This window comes from Esox lucius, chromosome 16 (assembly GCF_011004845.1).
Source record: "Esox lucius isolate fEsoLuc1 chromosome 16, fEsoLuc1.pri, whole genome shotgun sequence".
NCBI classification, from domain to species: Eukaryota; Metazoa; Chordata; class Actinopteri; order Esociformes; family Esocidae; genus Esox; species Esox lucius.
This window is the reverse complement of record NC_047584.1, coordinates 30,387,009-30,406,251: the sequence shown is the minus strand read 5'-3', so window position 1 is coordinate 30,406,251 and position 19,243 is coordinate 30,387,009. Positions and strand designations below refer to the sequence as shown.

General features: G+C 43.5%; 1 protein-coding gene across 3 annotated transcripts in view; it reads left to right on the top strand.

The window, feature by feature from the left end:
* Positions 1–19,243, top strand: part of osbpl10b (oxysterol binding protein-like 10b) — a 58,938-nt gene that overhangs the window by 28,842 nt on the left and 10,853 nt on the right. For 2 of the 3 annotated variants that reach the window (XM_020054938.3, XM_020054936.3), the window contains 5 exons: positions 11–197; positions 2,787–2,908; positions 8,438–8,479; positions 12,809–12,967; positions 15,283–15,817. In XM_020054938.3, the coding sequence (XP_019910497.3) occupies positions 11–197; positions 2,787–2,908; positions 8,438–8,479; positions 12,809–12,967; positions 15,283–15,817 (1,045 nt within the window). The remainder of the gene's footprint in view (positions 1–10; positions 198–2,786; positions 2,909–8,437; positions 8,480–12,808; positions 12,968–15,282; positions 15,818–19,243) is intronic. The other variant, XM_020054937.3, reaches the window with a different exon arrangement.

Here is a 19,243-nt window from a genome sequence, read left to right as displayed (position 1 = left end):
CCTGTACCAGGCCGCTCAGCATGTCTCTTTGGGTCGTTCGGACAGTCAGGACCGGACCCAGAACCCGAGTCCCATCCACAAGCAGACGTCCAGCCAGAGTAATAGCAACATCTCCAGTCACACTCACAACCAGAACCAGAACCAGTTCAAGAAGCAAATGAGCCTGGACCCCAACCATGTTTCCATCGGGACATCAGGTGAGTTTATTCATGCAAGCCATTCAAATTCAGTTACAACGGGTGTAGACTAACAGTGAATATGATTCATTAACAACTAGAGTAGACTAACAGTGAATATGATTCATTAACAACTAGAGTAGACTAACAGTGAATATGATTCATTAACAACTAGAGTAGACTAACAGTGAATATGATTCATTAACAACGAGAGTAGACTAACAGTGAATATGATTCATTAACAACTAGAGTAGACTAACAGTGAATATGATTCATTAACAACTAGTGTAGACTAACAGTGAATATGATTCATTAACAACTAGAGTAGACTAACAGTGAATATGATTCATTAACAACTAGAGTAGACTAACAGTGAATATGATTCAGTTACAACTAGAGTAGACTAACAGTGAATATGATTCATTAACAACTAGAGTAGACTAACAGTGAATATGATTCATTAACAACTAGAGTAGACTAACAGTGAATATGATTCATTAACAACTAATGTAGACTAACAGTTAAATGATTCATTAACAACTAGTGTAGACTAACAGTGAATCTGATACATTAACAACTAGAGTAGACTAACAGTGAATATGATTCATTAACAACTAGTGTAGACTAACAGTGAATATGATTCATTAACAACTAGAGTAGACCAACAGTGAATATGATTCATTAACAACTAGAGTAGACCAACAGTGAATATGATTCATTAACAACTAGAGTAGACTAACAGTGAATATGATTCATTAACAACTAGAGTAGACTAACAGTGAATATGATTCATTAACAACTAGAGTAGACCAACAGTGAATATGATTCATTTACAACTAGAGTAGACTAACAGTGAATATGATTCATTAACAACTAGAGTAGACTAACAGTGAATATGATTCATTAACAACTAGAGTAGACTAACAGTGAATATGATTCATTAACAACTAGAGTAGACTAACAGTGAATATGATTCATTAACAACTAGAGTAGACTAACAGTGAATATGATTCATTAACAACTAGAGTAGACTAACAGTGAATATGATTCATTTACAACTAGAGTAGACTAACAGTGAATATGATTCATTAACAACTAGTGTAGATCACTTAAAGGCCGTTTATCCAGAAATGCAGATTGAAATAAATCAAAATGTAAAAATAATAGCACAGTGAAGATTCACCCAGTGATATGAAAAACAAAAACAAGGAATGAAAACTAAATTATATGAATTCCAATAACTTATTCACACAGAGTGCCTGGTGAGTTATATTTATGTACTGTACTTACTGTAGATAGGAATTGTATTTATGTGCTGTACATATTATAGTAGAGTAGATGGATAACAAACAGTAGCAGCAAATATGTATGCAATTACTGTGTTTGTGTGTGTGTGTGTGTGTGTGTGTGTGTTTGCATGTGTGAGATTAGCATTTTTATGTATATTGTATATTCATTGTCAAAAAAATTATATATGCACACAAAAATGTTTGTCGCTTTGGTTTAGAGCCTCTGCGAAATTACCTAAATGTAAAAATGTATGTTATATATGAAAATATTTGTGTGTGTGTAGTCAATATACAGCAGTCGGTACTAAAGAGTTAGGACAAACGGGAATATGTTGACAGGACAAATTTCGTAATAAGTTGTCAGGTAGCAAGTTGATAACGCTTTAGCATCAATCCTCAGGACTCTTTAATCCTCCTGGACTCCATGAGCTCTCACGGCTTGGGGGTAGAAGCTGTGCTGGGTCCTGTCAGTGGTACAACGCCCTGACTGCCATGTAGCGTAAAGAGCAGTGTATGGCCTCGGCCAGAGTCCAAGTGACACCTTTAATGTCCTCTGCTGACACTTCCTGTTCTGGAGGTACACCTTAGGAAGCTCCATGCAATCGATGGCGGTGTAGTTGTCTTCCCAAACAGTGAAGTAGCCTGTCAAGAGTATCCCAGCGTCACACCTGCATTACATTCTTAGGGTTTGAGGTCCCGTGACAACTCAGCCTGTTATTAAGGGCGAAGAGGAGGTGACAAGTTTTCTTCAGAATTGTCTGCTTGTCGTGTTTGTTTATTGGAGATAGGAACCTGAAGCTCTTCACTCTCCTGCATCCTGGTCGACGTAGATGAGACGGGTCTTTCTTGGCCTTTCTGAAGTTCACGATCTGTTCCTTTGTCTTGTTGATGTTGAGGGACCTGTTTTATATCAGCTACAGAGAGTGTTTTAAAGTTTTCTAATTTACACCAAGGACCTGGGGGGAATATTATGGGGAAAGTGCGGTGTGGGTTAGCTGTTTTGCTCAGAATTTCACCTTAGAATCAGTAAACTTTCGGACACTAGTCAGACCTCCACCTCTTTGTCAGCCCACGGTGTGATAACTACTGTTGGCTTTATTAATGCTTGTGATCAATATGTGGTATCTGCACAGGAACACAGATTGTTATCCTTTAGCATAATAGCACAGTGGACTGTTTTCCCCGTACATTCAGTGACAATTTCACCTTGAATCAAACTAATTGGTTTCTTGGTGCAATGAGAGTATTCAGTGCTTTTAGTGTTTAATCAGACAACGTGAATGTCTGTCTGTCTGTCTCTTTCTCCTCTCCTTGTCTGCAGACAGCTTCGCTGGGTGGACGAGGCTTCCCTCCGAGAAGCAGGTGAAGAATGGAGGAGTGACATCATCACCTCATGCTCCGCCCCCAGACCACATTAACAAGGACGTGACAATCAGCTCTGAGGTGAGACAAAAACACCTCTGCTCTCTGAGGGGAAAACCGATTGGAAGAAATGTATTCTTTCATCTCATCGGTTCGTAAGCAAGCTAGCATAGATGCTTTGGTGAAAAAAAGTATGATTGTTGATTTGTATTTTGTGTAAAGTTGGATATTTTATATTTGAAGCAGAAAGTTGCTGTCACTTTGGACAGATGTCCCTCACAGATGCAGTATTGATACAACGTACACAACCGGAGGTGGACAAAATAACAGAAACACAGCGTGAAAAAAGACTGTTACTTTGAAGTAACTCAGTCTCAAGTAACAACAAAATAATCAAAAAGAATGAAGCCGAACATGGACATATTGCACAGGCAAAAAGGAATAGTGGTCGCAAGTGGAAGCTGACTGGCTGGGAAACAAGATAGTTGCTCAATGCCCCAAAAACAAAGCCTTGAAAATTACCTCAGTTGGTTATCAGGGAATGTGGTTGGACTTTTGCTGAATTATCTGTGTCCAAATCTGTACAAAGAAATACATCTTTCCAGGGGGTGCAATTGCTATCTATACAACGAAGACAGTGGAATCCGTTCCGAGGTATCTGCTGTTTCGTTCTGTCTCTTACTGAACAGTGAAACATCTGAGCTCTCCCACAGGGCTGCTTCGTGTAGCTTTGAACCAGCAGTCACGGCAAAAACCCGAGCCTTTGGCTCTGTTACAGCGACACAGAGAGACAAGAGAGAAATGGAGAGAGAGAGAGGCAGAGGCAAGAGAGAGAAATGGAGACAGAGGGAGAGAGAGAGAAAAAGAGAGATTCATGCCATAACTCCTATTCCGCAGGGGAGAGATGTTCAAAATAGCTGTGTTCTAGTTGAAATGTTCCGGTGTCTCTCCTGGAAGAAATGAAAAGGGAGTATGGAAAGCAGCCAGTGATGACGTAGATCGCAATTCCCTGTCCTCTCCCACTCTCTCTACTCTCTCTCTTCTCTCTCCTTCTGTCTCTCCTTCTGTCTCACCTTCTGTCTCTCCTTCTGTCTCACCTTCTGTCTCACCTTCTGTCTCTCCTTCTGTCTCTCCTTCTGTTTCTCCTTCTGTCTCACCTTCTGTCCCTCCTTCTGTCTCACCTTCTGTCTCACCTTCTGTCTCACTTTCTGTCTCACCTTCTGTCTCACCTTCTGTCTCACCTTCTGTCTCACCTTCTGTCTCTCCTTCTGTCTCTCCTTCTGTCTCACCTTCTGTCTCACCTTCTGTCTCACCTTCTGTCTCTCCATCTGTCTCACCTTCTGTCTCTCTCTACCTCCCTTTTTCTGTATTCCTGCCTTTTTAAGGCAGTAGTGTGAACAATATGTTTTCTACTGGCACTCAGCACTCAGTAAAATGAGAGAGAGAGAGGGAGAGAGAGAGGGAGAGAGAGAGAGAGAAAGAGAGGGAGAGAGAGAGGGAGAGAGAGAGGGAGAGAGCTCTCAAGGAGTCTCTGTCCTGATATAGACACACAAATACACACACACCCACACACTAGACAGACAGCCCGGCCTTGGCGTTTGTTGTGACTGAGTTGTAGGGCACAGCTGAGGCTTGGTTGACCACATGCCAGCTGGACTTACAGTCTCTGTACCTCCCTGACCGGGGGGGCAGAACGAGGTGGAGTGTCAGCGCTCGTACGAAAGGAGCACAGCGAACGGGGTTCGTTGGAGCAGTGGCACTGGTACCCCTGCAAGCAACACCCTCTTACACACGACCAGCCATTGTCCAGGTGCCAAGCGGGGTGGGGGGTTGGGGAGCCGTGTGTCGGTGTCCCAAATGGCACCCCTCTTCCGTACATACTACACCCTCCGCCCAGTCGTTCCTGGTCAAAAGTAGTGTGCCACCTCGGACAGGGTGTGTGTTAGTGGTGATGGGGCTGTCCTCGTTCTGCGTGGGACTTGTGCGTAAGGCAGTGGGGGGTGTTTGAACCCTCATTCGCTGTTGAGATTGACGGAAATCAGCACTGGGACTTATAAGTACAATTTGTAAATATCTGATTTATGGAATATTTAGTCGCGTGGTCGGACGACTCACATTTTATGGAGGTCATGTGTTTCCTTGAATGGGGAGGCTCTCAAGACTCCATACCGTTAAACCAGACCGTAGTGGGAACGTTGATGCGTAGTGATGCATATTAAATGGACACGACATATTCCATTACCGCTGACCGTGGTTCATAACTGTTGCATGATTTGTGTCCGTACGGGATATCACTCAGGCTAATGTATACAAAAGAAAATAATACGAAAACCATTGTCAAACCCCCCAAGAGCTATAAAGACCCGTTCAATGTAAACTTACTTACAGTACAGAGGGTGCTGTACTTTTCTGGCCTTACGCTGAAAATAATAAAACACGAGAGATGATTATCGATGGCTTTTTCATGTCTGTGTGATTTGTCTGTGTTCCATCTCTGTCTCTGGCCCAGTGGTTTTTCACCGCGGAGCACAGGGCAAGAACCGTAAAATGTGGTGTAAAACATTCCTGCCATCAGTAAGACCGTAAATATCAGTTAGGTAAGAGCTTCTGCTTTACCGAGGCTGGCTAGCAGCCAAATTAGCTCCTCCCTACCATGCACCATGGGAAAAAGGGAGGATCTGTAAGTGTGTGTGTGTGTGTGTGTTTGTGTGTAAGCCCATTACGTGACTTATTGTGCATGTGTCATCATGGTGTTCTGAGTTCTGTTGGCTCTTTCTTCTCCTCTTGTCCTGCACTTCTCTGTACTGACAGTAGAGGGCGCTATATGTCAGCAGGACAGTCACACTGGAGAAATCCCAATTGCGTTTAATTGACTTCTCACATCTCCTCGCCTCAGTTAGATTGTAAGGTCATAGGTGGGAGACCGAAAGGTCTGGAGGAACTCGATCCCCCCCTCAGAGAGTCTATCCATACACTTTATTATATGCCCCAATGAATAATCACAAAGACACCAAGTTTTACTAACATGATTTAGTAAGATTGACAAACACCAGTCTTGTTTTGTCTATTGAAAATTATAGTTACCGTAAGTATCTTTCCCAGTTGGATTGTAAAATGAAGTAGCGTGATATTCAAGATTTGTTTCCCCATGCGTTCTGACACAATATTTACTTACTTCTACCATACACTACCATCATACATTACTGTCATTCAACACCATCATACATTACTGTCATACACTACCATCATACACTACCATCATACACTACCGTCATACATTACTGTCATTCAACACCATCATACATTACTGTCATACACTCCCGTCAGACACTACCATCATACACGACTTTCAAAAACCACTGTCATACACTACTTTCATTCACCACCATCGTACACTACTATCATATGCCACCATCATACACTATTGTCATACACCACCATCATACAATGCCGTCATACACTATTGTCATACACCACCATCATACAATGCCGTCATACACCACCATATTACACTACTGTCATACACCACCATCATACACTATTGTCATACACCACCATATTACACTTCTGTCATACACCACCATCATACACTATTGTCATACACCACCATCATACAATGCCGTCATACACTATTGTCATACACCACCATATTACACTACTGTCATACACCACCATCATACACTATTGTCATACACCACCATATTACATTTCTGTCATACACCACCATCATACACTATTGTCATACACCACCATCATACACTATTGTCATACACCACCATATTACACTTCTGTCATACACCACCATCATACACTATTGTCATACACCACCATCATACACCACCATCATACACTATTGTCATACACCACCATCATACACCACCATATTACACTACTGTCATACACCACCATCATACACTATTGTCATACACCACCATCATACACCACCATCATACACTATTGTCATACACCACCATCTTACAATGCCGTCATACACTACTGTCATACACCACAATCATACACTACCATCATACACCACCGTCATACACCGCTGTCATACACCACTGTCATACACCACTGTCATACACCACCACCATCTGAAGTCAGAGTACATTATTTAGATCTGTGAAAGTCTTTAAGTATGTCACATATTTTCTCTTTTCTAACAACTGACTTGTCATGTTAGTATTCAGAGACCTGGACAGCTCAGTTCCTTCATACAGTCGACAGATGCAGAGAAAGCAGCTGTGTGTGTGTGTGTGTATTTGCATGTGTGTGGCCTGTCAACAGTGGCTGTTCCAAAAGTTTGATGTTGGAGTGAAATCACTATGTCAGGATGGAAATAATATCAGTGGTTCTTTCTCTCTCTTTCTCTCTCTCTGTTTCTGTCTCTGTGATAGTCTCTCCACGATGGTCTGTCTTTGATGTGTGTCCATGTGATCACACTGTTAGCGTGACAGAGTTTACATCATTAAAGTTCTATGATTGGCGGGTTGTTGCCAGACTGTGCTCTGGAGAGGTTAACGGGTCTGAACAGATCAGGAGCCCTATCTCCTGATTCCCAGACACACAGACTCACGCAGACAGGCTGGAGACAATACAACAGTGTGTTCTGAAGGGCAGCCAGTCATGTGGCTTTAAGCTAGGAGCAGATGAATCCTCCAACAGGTCATGAGACACTCACACACATACACACACATATTGTGTGCATGGTCTTATTGGTTTATGACACCATGAACACATGTCAAAGAAAACCAAAAAAAAGAGATCAAGATCTAAGTTTGTGATTACAGGGGAGATTATGTTTTCAAATGTGACTGGATCTCTTTTCAGCCAGGTAGGTGGTTGAGAACAGATTATTTTTGCTAATAACAGGAGTGAAAGTGTACTATATGGAAATGAATTGAGTCATAGTGTGATCAAAGATGTATAGTGTAAATACACGGAAAGAATTGTCTGCTGGGGAAACCAGGGAGTCCTGCATACTGTTTAAATAACAGTCTGCTTTCTTATCATCTTCATCATCATCGGAGGGGGGGGGGGGCGAAAGAGAGAGGAAGGGGGGAGACTGAGAGAGTGGAGTAGGCAGAGAGGGATGGACGTGGAGAAAATGAAAGTAGGAGGGATCTTTGGAAGAGGTGGAGCTATGATGGAAGGGGAGTGGCTTAGAAACAGAGGGAGGTACCAAAAGAGAATTGATGGGAGGAGCCTAAAAAGAGATTGTCAGCATGGCCGGTAATCTGTCCATTAGATGTGGATTAGGCAGCTGCCGTCCCTGAATCGCGTTTTTCTCTGGCTCACTCTCTTTTCTCTTTTTTTTCTTCTCATTTTCTCTCTCACCGTCCACACCTATAAACAATGTGTTTTGCCCTGTACGCATTCTTATATCTACCCTGCATCCCTCCCACCCTCCCTCCCTCCCTCCCTCTCTCTCTCCCTCTCTCACTGCCGGTCTTTAGTTGGAAAGCACCACTGTGACGCTGTCAGGCAGTCAGTCTGTCCCTTCTGTGCTGTTCTTCCTCTCTCTCTCTTTGTACCTCTTTAATTATTCTCTCTCTCTCTCTCTCTCTCTCTCTCTCACTCTGGATGATGGATATGTGGAAACTCGTCAAGACCCAGAGCAAGCCAGCGCCAGGTGCATGTCTTCCCAGCAACGTGAGTTTGAGTGTGGGGAGGAAAGCCAGTGTGGGGTACGGACAGTGCAACGACTGCTACAGGGCTTATCTGCTTCCTTACTTTGGGACCAGACTGAGTCTGGGCATTGAGATAACACAGGCGGGGGAGGGTAGGGGGAGGTTGGTTGGTCGCATCCCTCAGAGAGATTGAAAGATAGTTCTGTTGCTCTTGGACAAAAACTTTGACTGGCTACGGACTGAGGAATATTTTTGACTGACTTTTGCCTTTGTCTCCAATGTCACTGCGTGTTATAATGAGAGAGAGAGAGCATTCATTTCAGTTTGCATTGTTTTATTTATCCTGATGTTTGTTGTGTCGGGTGGTTTAGTACTGACATTAAGATCGTGAGGATCTTTGTTTTTGAAGACCTTGTCTATCTCTCTCTCTCCCTGTCTGTTTCATGCATAGTAAAGAGTGTGGAATTGTGTCAGAATAGGCAAGAATGAGAATGAGTCCCCTCATTTTCTATATAGTACTTTGACCAGAGTTAATTACATAGAAAATAGGCTGCATTGTGTTTTTTTCAGTTATTTGGAGAACTGGTGAAGAGTGTGATAATATAATCTTTACTACATGTTTATATGTAGCTCACAGTCAAAGAGATATCCAACAGCTCTTTGACTTTTCTGATATTAGAAGCATTTTTTTCGGGGGGGGGGGGGGGGGGGTTGGCATATTGAGCGATGTGCAATAATGGAAAACTATAATCCATACAGTAATTTGAGGTATAATCAAACAGTTGGTAGAGTATTTCAAATGGCACTGTAATTCAACCACACAGAGGAATACAATACTTATCAGAAAACCAAACACCTTTTGACCTGTTGGTATTACTATTCACAGCTCATTTAGACATTTCAAGGGCTTGTTTAAGGCTTTTTTCTGTTAGCCCTGATGAATGAGAATGTTGAACCATTTCCGGGTTTTGTGCCACAGATATTTGCAGGGGCAGTTTAAAGTGGCAGTGGATTTTTTAAACGGTTGAGCATTCAGACGTTTTGGAAGGTCTTTGTTAAAGCCTCTACCAGTGCAGGTATTGAACAAAACACAAACCACGTGTTTATCTGTACAGGTGTACAACAACATGTTTATCTCTACATGTGTACAACAATGTGTTATCTTTGTACAGGTGTACTTTTAGGTGGTGAATTCGACCAGTGCGCCAACATTTATTTTTTTATATGCTGCAATATGTTAACATCAGACCTTGCAGCCAATGTGCTAGCACCAATCCCATAACTAACTGACTGTCATGCTGACTGACCGTCATTCTGAGTGACTGTCTGACTGACTGTGATGCTGAGTGACTGACTGTCATTCTGAGTGATTGTCTGACTGACTGTGATGCTGAGTGACTGACTAACTGTCATTCTGAGTGACTGTCTGACTGACTGTGATGCTGAGTGACTGTCCGACTGACTGTGATGGTGGGTGACTTACTGACTGTCATTCTGAGTGACTGTCTGACTGACTGTGATGCTGAGTGACTGACTGATTGACTGTGATGCTGAGTGACTGTCCGACTGACTGTGATGCTGAGTGACTGTCCGACTGACTGTGATGGTGGGTGACTTACTGACTGTCATTCTGAGTGACTGTCTGACTGACTGTCATTCTGAGTGACTGTCCGACTGACTGTGATGCTGAGTGACTGTCCGACTGACTGTGATGGTGGGTGACTGACTGACTGTCATTCTGAGTGACTGTCCGACTGACTGTGATGCTGAGTGACTGACTAACTGTCATTCTGAGTGACTGTCTGACTGACTGTGATGCTGAGTGACTGACTAACTGTCATTCTGAGTGACTGTCTGACTGACTGTGATGCTGAGTGACTGTCCGACTGACTGTGATGGTGGGTGACTGACTGACTGTCATTCTGAGTGACTGTCTGACTGACTGTGATGCTGAGTGACTGACTAACTGTCATTCTGAGTGACTGTCTGACTGACTGTGATGCTGAGTGACTGTCCGACTGACTGTGATGGTGGGTGACTGACTGACTGTCATGTTGAGTATCTAAACTTTTGAGTGACTGACTGAGTAACTGGCTTAATTACTGTCCATTTGAGTGATGGACTGACTAACCTGTTGAATGACTGAATGACTGACTGACTGACTAAAAGGTTGACTGTGAATGTAACTGACTGACTGTGTGTCTGTCTGACTAGCTGAGGGACTGATCAAATGACTCACTGACTGAATAACTGACATTAAGTATTTGACGGGTGTTCTAGAGAATCCCTCTGGCCTGGGGCTGGCCAGACATGACCATGGGTCACTAGTTCTGTCACGGGTACCTCCTCGGTTTTGGGTCACTGTATTGACACGGCATTGATGCTTCTGGTGACACGGTATCGACCGGGCCGAACCGACCTCTATTCACATAATTCCTCCACCAGTCAACCTTGACCATGTCTGAACTCAAGCTGTCGGAGTTGATATGTGTGCGGAAAATTTATAGTGTGAGGTACAATCCTTGTTCAGAGAATGAAAGGTGGGGAGAAAAAGAATTAAGAGAAAGAGAGAGCTCTTGGCTGATTTCCTGCACAATTAAATATTCAGGTGTGTCATTGGTTGCTGGGGGAAGAGACACCAGGACAGGGGCTGAGAGAGATAAATGGAGAGAGAGAGATGGAGTGAGAGGGGAAAAGGACTGGGCGGTGCTGAGTTTAGTGGCTGGGTGGTGAGAGAGTTGGGGTTGTGGTGGGGGAGGCTTGGGGTTGTGGTGGGGGAGGCTTGGTGCATGGCTGTCCCCTCGCCTCACTGGCAAGCCGGCTGCTCCTCCAATCTGCTCCCTAAAACACGCTCCCCTCTCTACACAGACATTCCTCTGGGAGACATGTAGAGGTCAGATAGACGGGAGGGGCGAGAGAAAGAGGAGAAAGAGGAGAAAGATGGTAAGAGAGGCACTGGAGAGAGAGACTAGGAGATCTAGTTTGACAGAGGAGAGAAGGACAGATAGGGAAAGAGAGAAAGCGATGAGAGGGGAAAAGCTGTAACCTTAGAATGTGTCAGGAAGGGAGAGGGCAGGTTTTGGTTTTCAGGACTTTGTGTCATTAGGGTGTGTCTGTAAGATGTATTAAACACTGTATTCCTGCAGTTTCTTAAGTGGCTTCATTGTGAATTCCCTCTGATTAGCTGACATTCTGCAGAAATTCCTGAGAGAGAGAGAGAACAAGAGAGAGAAAGATAGGCAAAGAAAGAAAGAAAGAGAGACGTGCACACTACCCACCAAATGGGGTGGAAACCGAGCTGCACTTCCTAACCACCTGCCAAATGTATGACAACATTAAAGATAAATATTTCCCTTAAAATCTACAGACCCACAAAGAATATGAAACCAAATCAAACATCCTGTATCTGTAAGGAAAAACACTTCAATGTGTAATCACAGCAGTAAGATGTGCCTTGAGGAATGGGAAACCTGTGGAACATATAACTTGTGATCCTAGCAAATATCCATCTATTGATTACTTTTCCAACGTCATGCTTACTATTTTCAAATTTTACTAGACTGTACATGCTAAAAATATAATACTGAAATGCATTTTGTGAATATTTTGCTTAGTATACAGTGTTTTTCTGTTTTATTTTAGTTTTCACTGTTATTATATTGATTATAGGAAATAACGGGAGAGAGGGAAATAGAGAGGCCTCTATCAGTATGACAGATTCCATCTCTCCTTTTCTGTTTTTTGCTAACACTGAATATGTGGAGAGAAAAACAGCCCTGACAGAGAATTAAATAGAAGGCAGGAGGGAGAAAATAGAATAAGTATGTCTGTGTGCGTGAAGGAGCGAGAGAGAGAGAGAGAGAGAGAGAGCAAGGCTTTTGTTTCAGCTCCCAGAATGCTTTGTGTTTCATACTTCCACAGTACTTCCTTACATTATGCATTAAGAACAATATAGAAGTCTCTGGCCTAAGCTGAAACTGGAAAAACTAAACACATTAGCTGCTTTAAAGTGCTCTGTGGCCCGGCGATGGGTGGCGTGTTTGGGGGTAAGCGGAGAAGGTCTGGATCCTGTTTTAGGTTTCAGGAATGTTACAATCCGGTTTATTAATGATAACTTAAAAAAAAAGATTTGAGATGGGGGACCATTAGAAACATCTTATTCTTTGTTGTTGTCCGTCAGTCCCCAATGGAAGGTCAACTAACAGCCAGGGCAGTTGCACTACGCCAGCCCAGGTGTGTTTGTGTATGTGTGTATATGTGTGTGTGTGAGTGTATGTTTGTGTATGTGTGTGTGTGTGTGAGTGAGTGTGGTTAATGAGAATGAAGATAACAGTGTGCTGTTTCGCTCCAGCCTCCCCAGGAGCAGCCCAGTCCAGAGTGGATTGACGCAGGGGAGGAGACCACCGACACAGAGGACAATGAGGAGGAGGACCTGGGAGTCAGAGAGGATCAGAGGAGCATCATTCTCCACCTGCTGTCACAGCTCAAACTGGGCATGGACCTCACCCGGGTAATATACCTCATCTATCCTATACCATCATCTGGTCAAACTGGGCATGGACCTCACCCGGGTAATATACCTCATCTATACCTCAGCTAACCTATACCATCATCTGGTCAAACTGGGCATCGACCTCACCCGGGTAATATACCTCATCTATACCTCAGCTAACCTATAACATCATCTGGTCAAACTGGGCAATATACCTCATCTATACCTCAGCTAACGTATACCATCATCTGGTCAAACTGAGCATGGACCTCACCCGGGTAATATACCTCATCTATACCTCAGCTAACCTATACCATCATCTGGTCAAACTGAGCATGGACCTCACCCGTGTAATATACCTCATCTATACCTCAGCTAACCTATACCATCATCTGGTCAAACTGGGTATAGACCTGTATACCTTATCTATACCTCAGCTAACCTATACCATCATCTGGTCAAACTGGGCATGGACCAGTTTACCTTATCTAAATAGCGGTCCTCTCTTGTTAGAATACTGTTAGAATTTCATGAATGCTTGAGTCAACAATACTTTATCAGTTCAGTCTCTCCATTCTGCCATTCCATAAATGGCAAGGTTTTTGGAACGAACAATTCTTTTCTAAAATGCTTAACAATGTAACAATATATTAGCACCTTTGTTTACAGGGCAGTAAAATTAAGGTACAAGTGTTGTTTTAATTCAGTTTGCCTTCAGGGTACATGGATATACTGGGTACACATGCCCTAGTCTGTACCTTTGTGGTGTCAACCGTTAGCACGTCTGCTTTCACTGGACATTTTGTGGAACCAAAGCAGACTAATTTAGTTAGCAATGGCTAATGAAGAGAGAGCCAGACACAAAATGTCATTGGCTAGCCTCCAAATGTACACTGTGACCCTGGTGGTCAGTAGAAAGGTGAGTGTTCAGGTGGCTGCACGGATAGTTATGGGATGACAGAACCAAGGCCCAGATTACAGAATAGCCATCTGATTATATAAAATAATGTGTTGGAAAATGTGGTAACCACCTGAACCACTTAGTAATTACACATTTGTCACCTGGACACAGCTGTCCTTGAACTACCTAATCCGCACACCAAACAGAGCCAACATGTTTATTGTTAACTCATTTGCATAACGTCATCAGCTGTTGGGCAGAATGGGATTCCTTTTGTTTTACTGAAAGGATGTGGAGTGGTTAAATAGCAGCTCACTCTTTCCCTCACACTCTCTGATTCCAGGATTCTAAATTATTTGGAGTTCCAGTGTGATGTAAATATGAACTCTCAGCACTGACTACAGTTGCACTGAGTAAATAATAGTTCAAACTATACCCTCTTAAAGAGTTTATTTTGTTAAGTGGATGAAAATCCCCTAGGACTTTGAGGCTCACGTAATAACCAAATATACCCTTCTCGTTTTGTATTGTGTAACGCCAACATATTGTTACTGTTGCTGAATACAATGTATTTCCATGCCATGGTTACTAATGATGAAACGAATTGTGCGGCTTTTCGGTAACGGCCTAATGGTTTTATAGGATGTGTCAGGCAGACCAAATTACACTGTTTCTCACGTTTCTAACCAAATAAATCCCTTCTGGCTATCTTGTGTTAGCCAATGGGTTAACTGGTTTGGAGCGGTAACTATGTTAGCCAGTGGGTTAACTGGTTTGGAGCGGTAACTATGTTAGCCAGTGGGTTAACTGTTTTAGAGCGGTAACTATGTTAGCCAGTGGGTTAACTGTTTTGGAGCGGTAACTATGTTAGCCAGTGGGTTAACTGTTTTGGAGCGGTAACTATGTTAGCCAGTGGGTTAACTGTTTTGGAGCGGTAACTATGTTAGCCAGTGGGTTAACTGTTTTGGAGCGGTAACTATGTTAGCCAGTGGGTTAACTGTTTTGGAGCGGTAACTATGTTAGCCAGTGGGTTAACTGTTTTGGAGCGGTAACTATGTTAGCCAGTGGGTTAACTGTTTTGGAGCGGTAACTATGTTAGCCAGTGGGTTAACTGTTTTGGAGCGGTAACTATGTTAGCCAGTGGGTTAACTGTTTTAGAGCGGTAACTATGTTAGCCAGTGGGTTAACTGTTTTGGAGCGGTAACTATGTTAGCCAGTGGATTAACTGTTTTGGGGCGGTAACTATGTTAGCCAGCGGGTTTACTTCAGAATCACACCCAATGCTGTTCTGGGTCTTATTATGCTGCTCGCTCAACCAGGAATTTTCACATACTCTAATGAATGCAGAATCTGGCTTCACAAGCATTTTTCAATCTCTAACTTTACTTTCTCAATCCTCTTAACGTCTTTCTTTCTCCATTCTCTCTCCTAGGTTGTGCTCCCTACGTTCATTCTGGAGAAACGCTCCCTCCTGGAAATGTACGCCAACTTCATGGCCCACCCAGATATGTTCCTGGCCATCACCGCGGGAACGACCCCAGAGGAGCGCATCGTCCGATTTGTGGAGTACTACTTGACCGCCTTTCACGAGGGCCGCAGGGGCGCCGTGGCCAAGAAGCCCTACAACCCCATTCTAGGGGAGAGTTTCCGGTGCTCATGGGAGGTCCCTCGAGAGAGAGTCCGCCCGCTTAGGAATATGAGCTCCGCCCCTAACTCTAACGCCACACCCGCTTCAAACCCTAACCCCGCCCATTCTTCCAGAGACTCCGCCCGTGCCAGGGTTGGAACTGGGGGGCGGACGGAGGACTGTTACCGGGTGAGGTTCGTGGCAGAGCAGGTTTCCCATCACCCCCCTGTGACAGGGTTCTACTGCGAATGCAAGGAGAGACAAGTGTGCGCCAACACACACATCTGGACACGTAGCAAGTTCATGGGCATGTCCATCGGGGTGTCTATGGTCGGGGAAGGTAAGCACCGCTGCCGCACAGTCGTTGATTTAACATCATCGCACCAGGTTTTCACAGGGACTGACATGGAAAGCATGTGCATTGACCTAGATAACATTTAGACCAGCCGTCCTGGTCTGATCACATGACCGGTGACACGACAGCAACGAACCTGGGCTGGGGTTTAGTTCAATTTCTTGCCAGGTTATATAGTCGGAACCCCCCGCCCCATCAGAGTAGAATTAATGACGTGGCTGTTTATAGCAGGGCTAGGGTCGAGATGGGCTAGGGTCGTGATGGGCTAGGGTCGTGATGGGCTAGGGTCGTGATGGGCTAGGGTCGTGATGCACTAGGGTCTTGATGCGCTAGACTGCCTGACTGAAAGCTTGTCAGTTCTCTGACTAAAGTTTCATAATCACATTCCAAAGTTTAATGAGCAGAGTTTAATTGCATTTAAGGCTTTAATATCATGTTTTAATCCATTAGTAATCGCATCAAGATAGAAAGTAGTATTTAATTGGCTGACTGGCAGTCTCCCAGACAACAGGCTTATCTTTCTCCATGGGAATAGCTGAACAACTCCACAAGATCCTGACTTTTCAGATATTTCCTGATTATATCCTGTATGTTTGTAATATTAAATGCCATGCCAAATAGTTTCACACCTTTTCTACATTCATTAATAAAAACAGTGTTTCTATTTTAGCAAAACATTTGTCACAACATAAATGTCAAAATATGTAATATTACATCACTTCGAATAATGTTTTAATACTGCATTGAGACATTCACACTCAACTCTGGACCTTAAAGCCAGTTCTACTCCACTGTTTCATTTAAACCCTCTAATCAGGGAGTTATGTAGACCTGGGACACCAGGTGGGGGAAATTAATGATGAGGTAGAACAGAAAACCAGCCGGCTCTGGACCACATAAGAGTTTAATACCCGGGTCTTGAGTCTCTGTACTGAAAAACAGATGCCAGAGTAACTTTAGTTTGTAAATCAATTTAGCAATCCTAAATGTAGCCTAATGTCTAGCACATATCCCCTACTAAGTCATATCTCATCCTGAATCATACCCCGTCCTGAGTTATATACCTTCCTGAGTTATATACCATCCTGAGTCATCCCCCATCCTGAGTTATATACCTTCCTGAGTCATACCCCATCCTGAGTTATATACCTTCCTGAGTCATACCCCATCCTGAGTTATATACCATCATGAGTTATATACCATCATGAGTCATACCCCATCCTGAGTTATATCCCACCCTGAGTTATATACCTTCCTGAGTTATACCCCATCCTGAGTCATATAGCATCCTGAGTTATATAGCATCTTGAGTTATACCCCATCCTGAGTCATATAGCATCCTGAGTCATATAGCATCCTGAGTCATATAGCATCCTGAGTCATATAGCATCCTGAGTCATATAGCATCCTGAGTTATATCTCATCCTCAGTCACACCCTACCCTGAGACACACCCCATCTTGGGTCACACCCAATCCTGCGTCGTATCTCATCCTCAGTCACACCCCACCCTGAGACACACCCCATCTTGGGTCACACCCAATCCTGAGTCGTATCTCATCCTCAGTCACACCCCACCCTGAGACACACCCCATCTTGGGTCACACCCAATCCTGAGTCGTATCTCATCCTCAGTCACACCCCACCCTGAGACACACCCCATCTTGGGTCACACCCAATCCTGAGTCGTATCTCATCCTCAGTCACACCCCACCCTGAGACACACCCCATCTTGGGTCACACCCAATCCTGCGTCGTATCTCATCCTCAGTCACACCCCATCTTGGGTCACACCCAATCCTGCGTCGTATCTCATCCTCAGTCACACCCCATCTTGGGTCACACCCAATCCTGCGTCGTATCTCATCCTCAGTCACACCCCACCCTGAGACACACCCCATCTTGGGTCACACCCAATCCTGCGTCGTATCTCATCCTCAGTCACACCCCATCTTGGGTCACACCCAATCCTGCGTCGTATCTCATCCTCAGTCACACCCCATCTTGGGTCACACCCAATCCTGCGTCGTGTCTCATCATGAGTCTGGCCTGCACAGTTCCCGGGGAGGTCTCTATCCACCCAGGACACTCATTGCTTACTGGTGCAGATCAGATACCCTGATTTGTCGGTAAGCAGATGTTCGCTAGATAAATTAACAACCATGTGCTCTGTACTCACATTGTGTGTGTGTGTGTGTTTGTGTGTGTGAGATAGTGTACCCTTTTTTTCATATAGAGAAGCACGGAAATCAGCTGCTTCAATCACGACTGACCTACATAATGCAGCTTCATATCATTACCACCTAGCTGTTGGACATCATTGCTTTAAAAATACTGCCTCATGTCATAATTTACTCATGTGAAAACTACCTTATGACTTAAATGTTTAACACCTGCCTCCTTAACACTCATTTATCTGTGTTGCCATAGAGGCACAATGAATCCTGCCTCTAATGTTTAAAAGACTTCCCTTACTGAATGAGACCAGAATAGTGTTAGCAAGTTCTGGGTTGGAGAATAGAAATGACCGGTCTATTATTGGTTAGTCCAAGGTGGTTTAGGGTGGGGGGGATAGTACAGACTGGTATATTACTAGTTAGTCCAGGGTGGTTTAGTGTTTGGGGATAGTACTGACTGGTATATTACTATTTAGTCCCTGGTGGTTTAGTGTTGGGTATCTAAAATGAGTATGAGGAGATTACATGTCATAGAAAACTAATAGATAGACCATAGGGAAAGTTTAAATGGGGAATATCTCTGGCACAAAAATAATTTGATGCATTGACTTGAAACATTTACTGTTGATTTACTGTTTATTTACATAAGTAATACAGCATAAATCTTACGTGTGGCCCCTTTAATCATCTCACATCCCTTCTCCACATGCGTGCCATTCAGTGCAATCTATTTCTGAGAGCACATTACCCCAGAGAGAGGGAGTTAGTATTTCCACTTGCTTTGGCAATGTAATCAAGTGTTCCTTTGTCTATAAAGCTTTTTCAAACTTAAACATTCAGGGGGAAAAACAGAAAGATTGAGAAAACAGAAAGAAAGAGTGTGTGTATATATATGTGTGTGAGAGAGAGACAGAGGTAGATATCCTTCATAGCAATGCTATCCTGGGCCTTGTGGCTAATTTGTCCACACAGTAATTAGGACAGCATGAATTACTTACGAGGAGAATGTCGTTATCCTCCCCTGAGTGATAGGAGGTATGCTAATGAAACCAGGAATGGCAGCCAATAAGGAATTGGGGGTAGGTGTTTTGGTTATACATTTCCCAAAAGCGTATTGTGTGTAGATTGAAAAATTTAAAATAATAATAATATGGAAAAAGTGAAGTGGCCTGAATACTTTATATATTCAAGGGTGTTAGGATGGGTGTTTGAACATGTTGGGGGTAGGTGTGTAA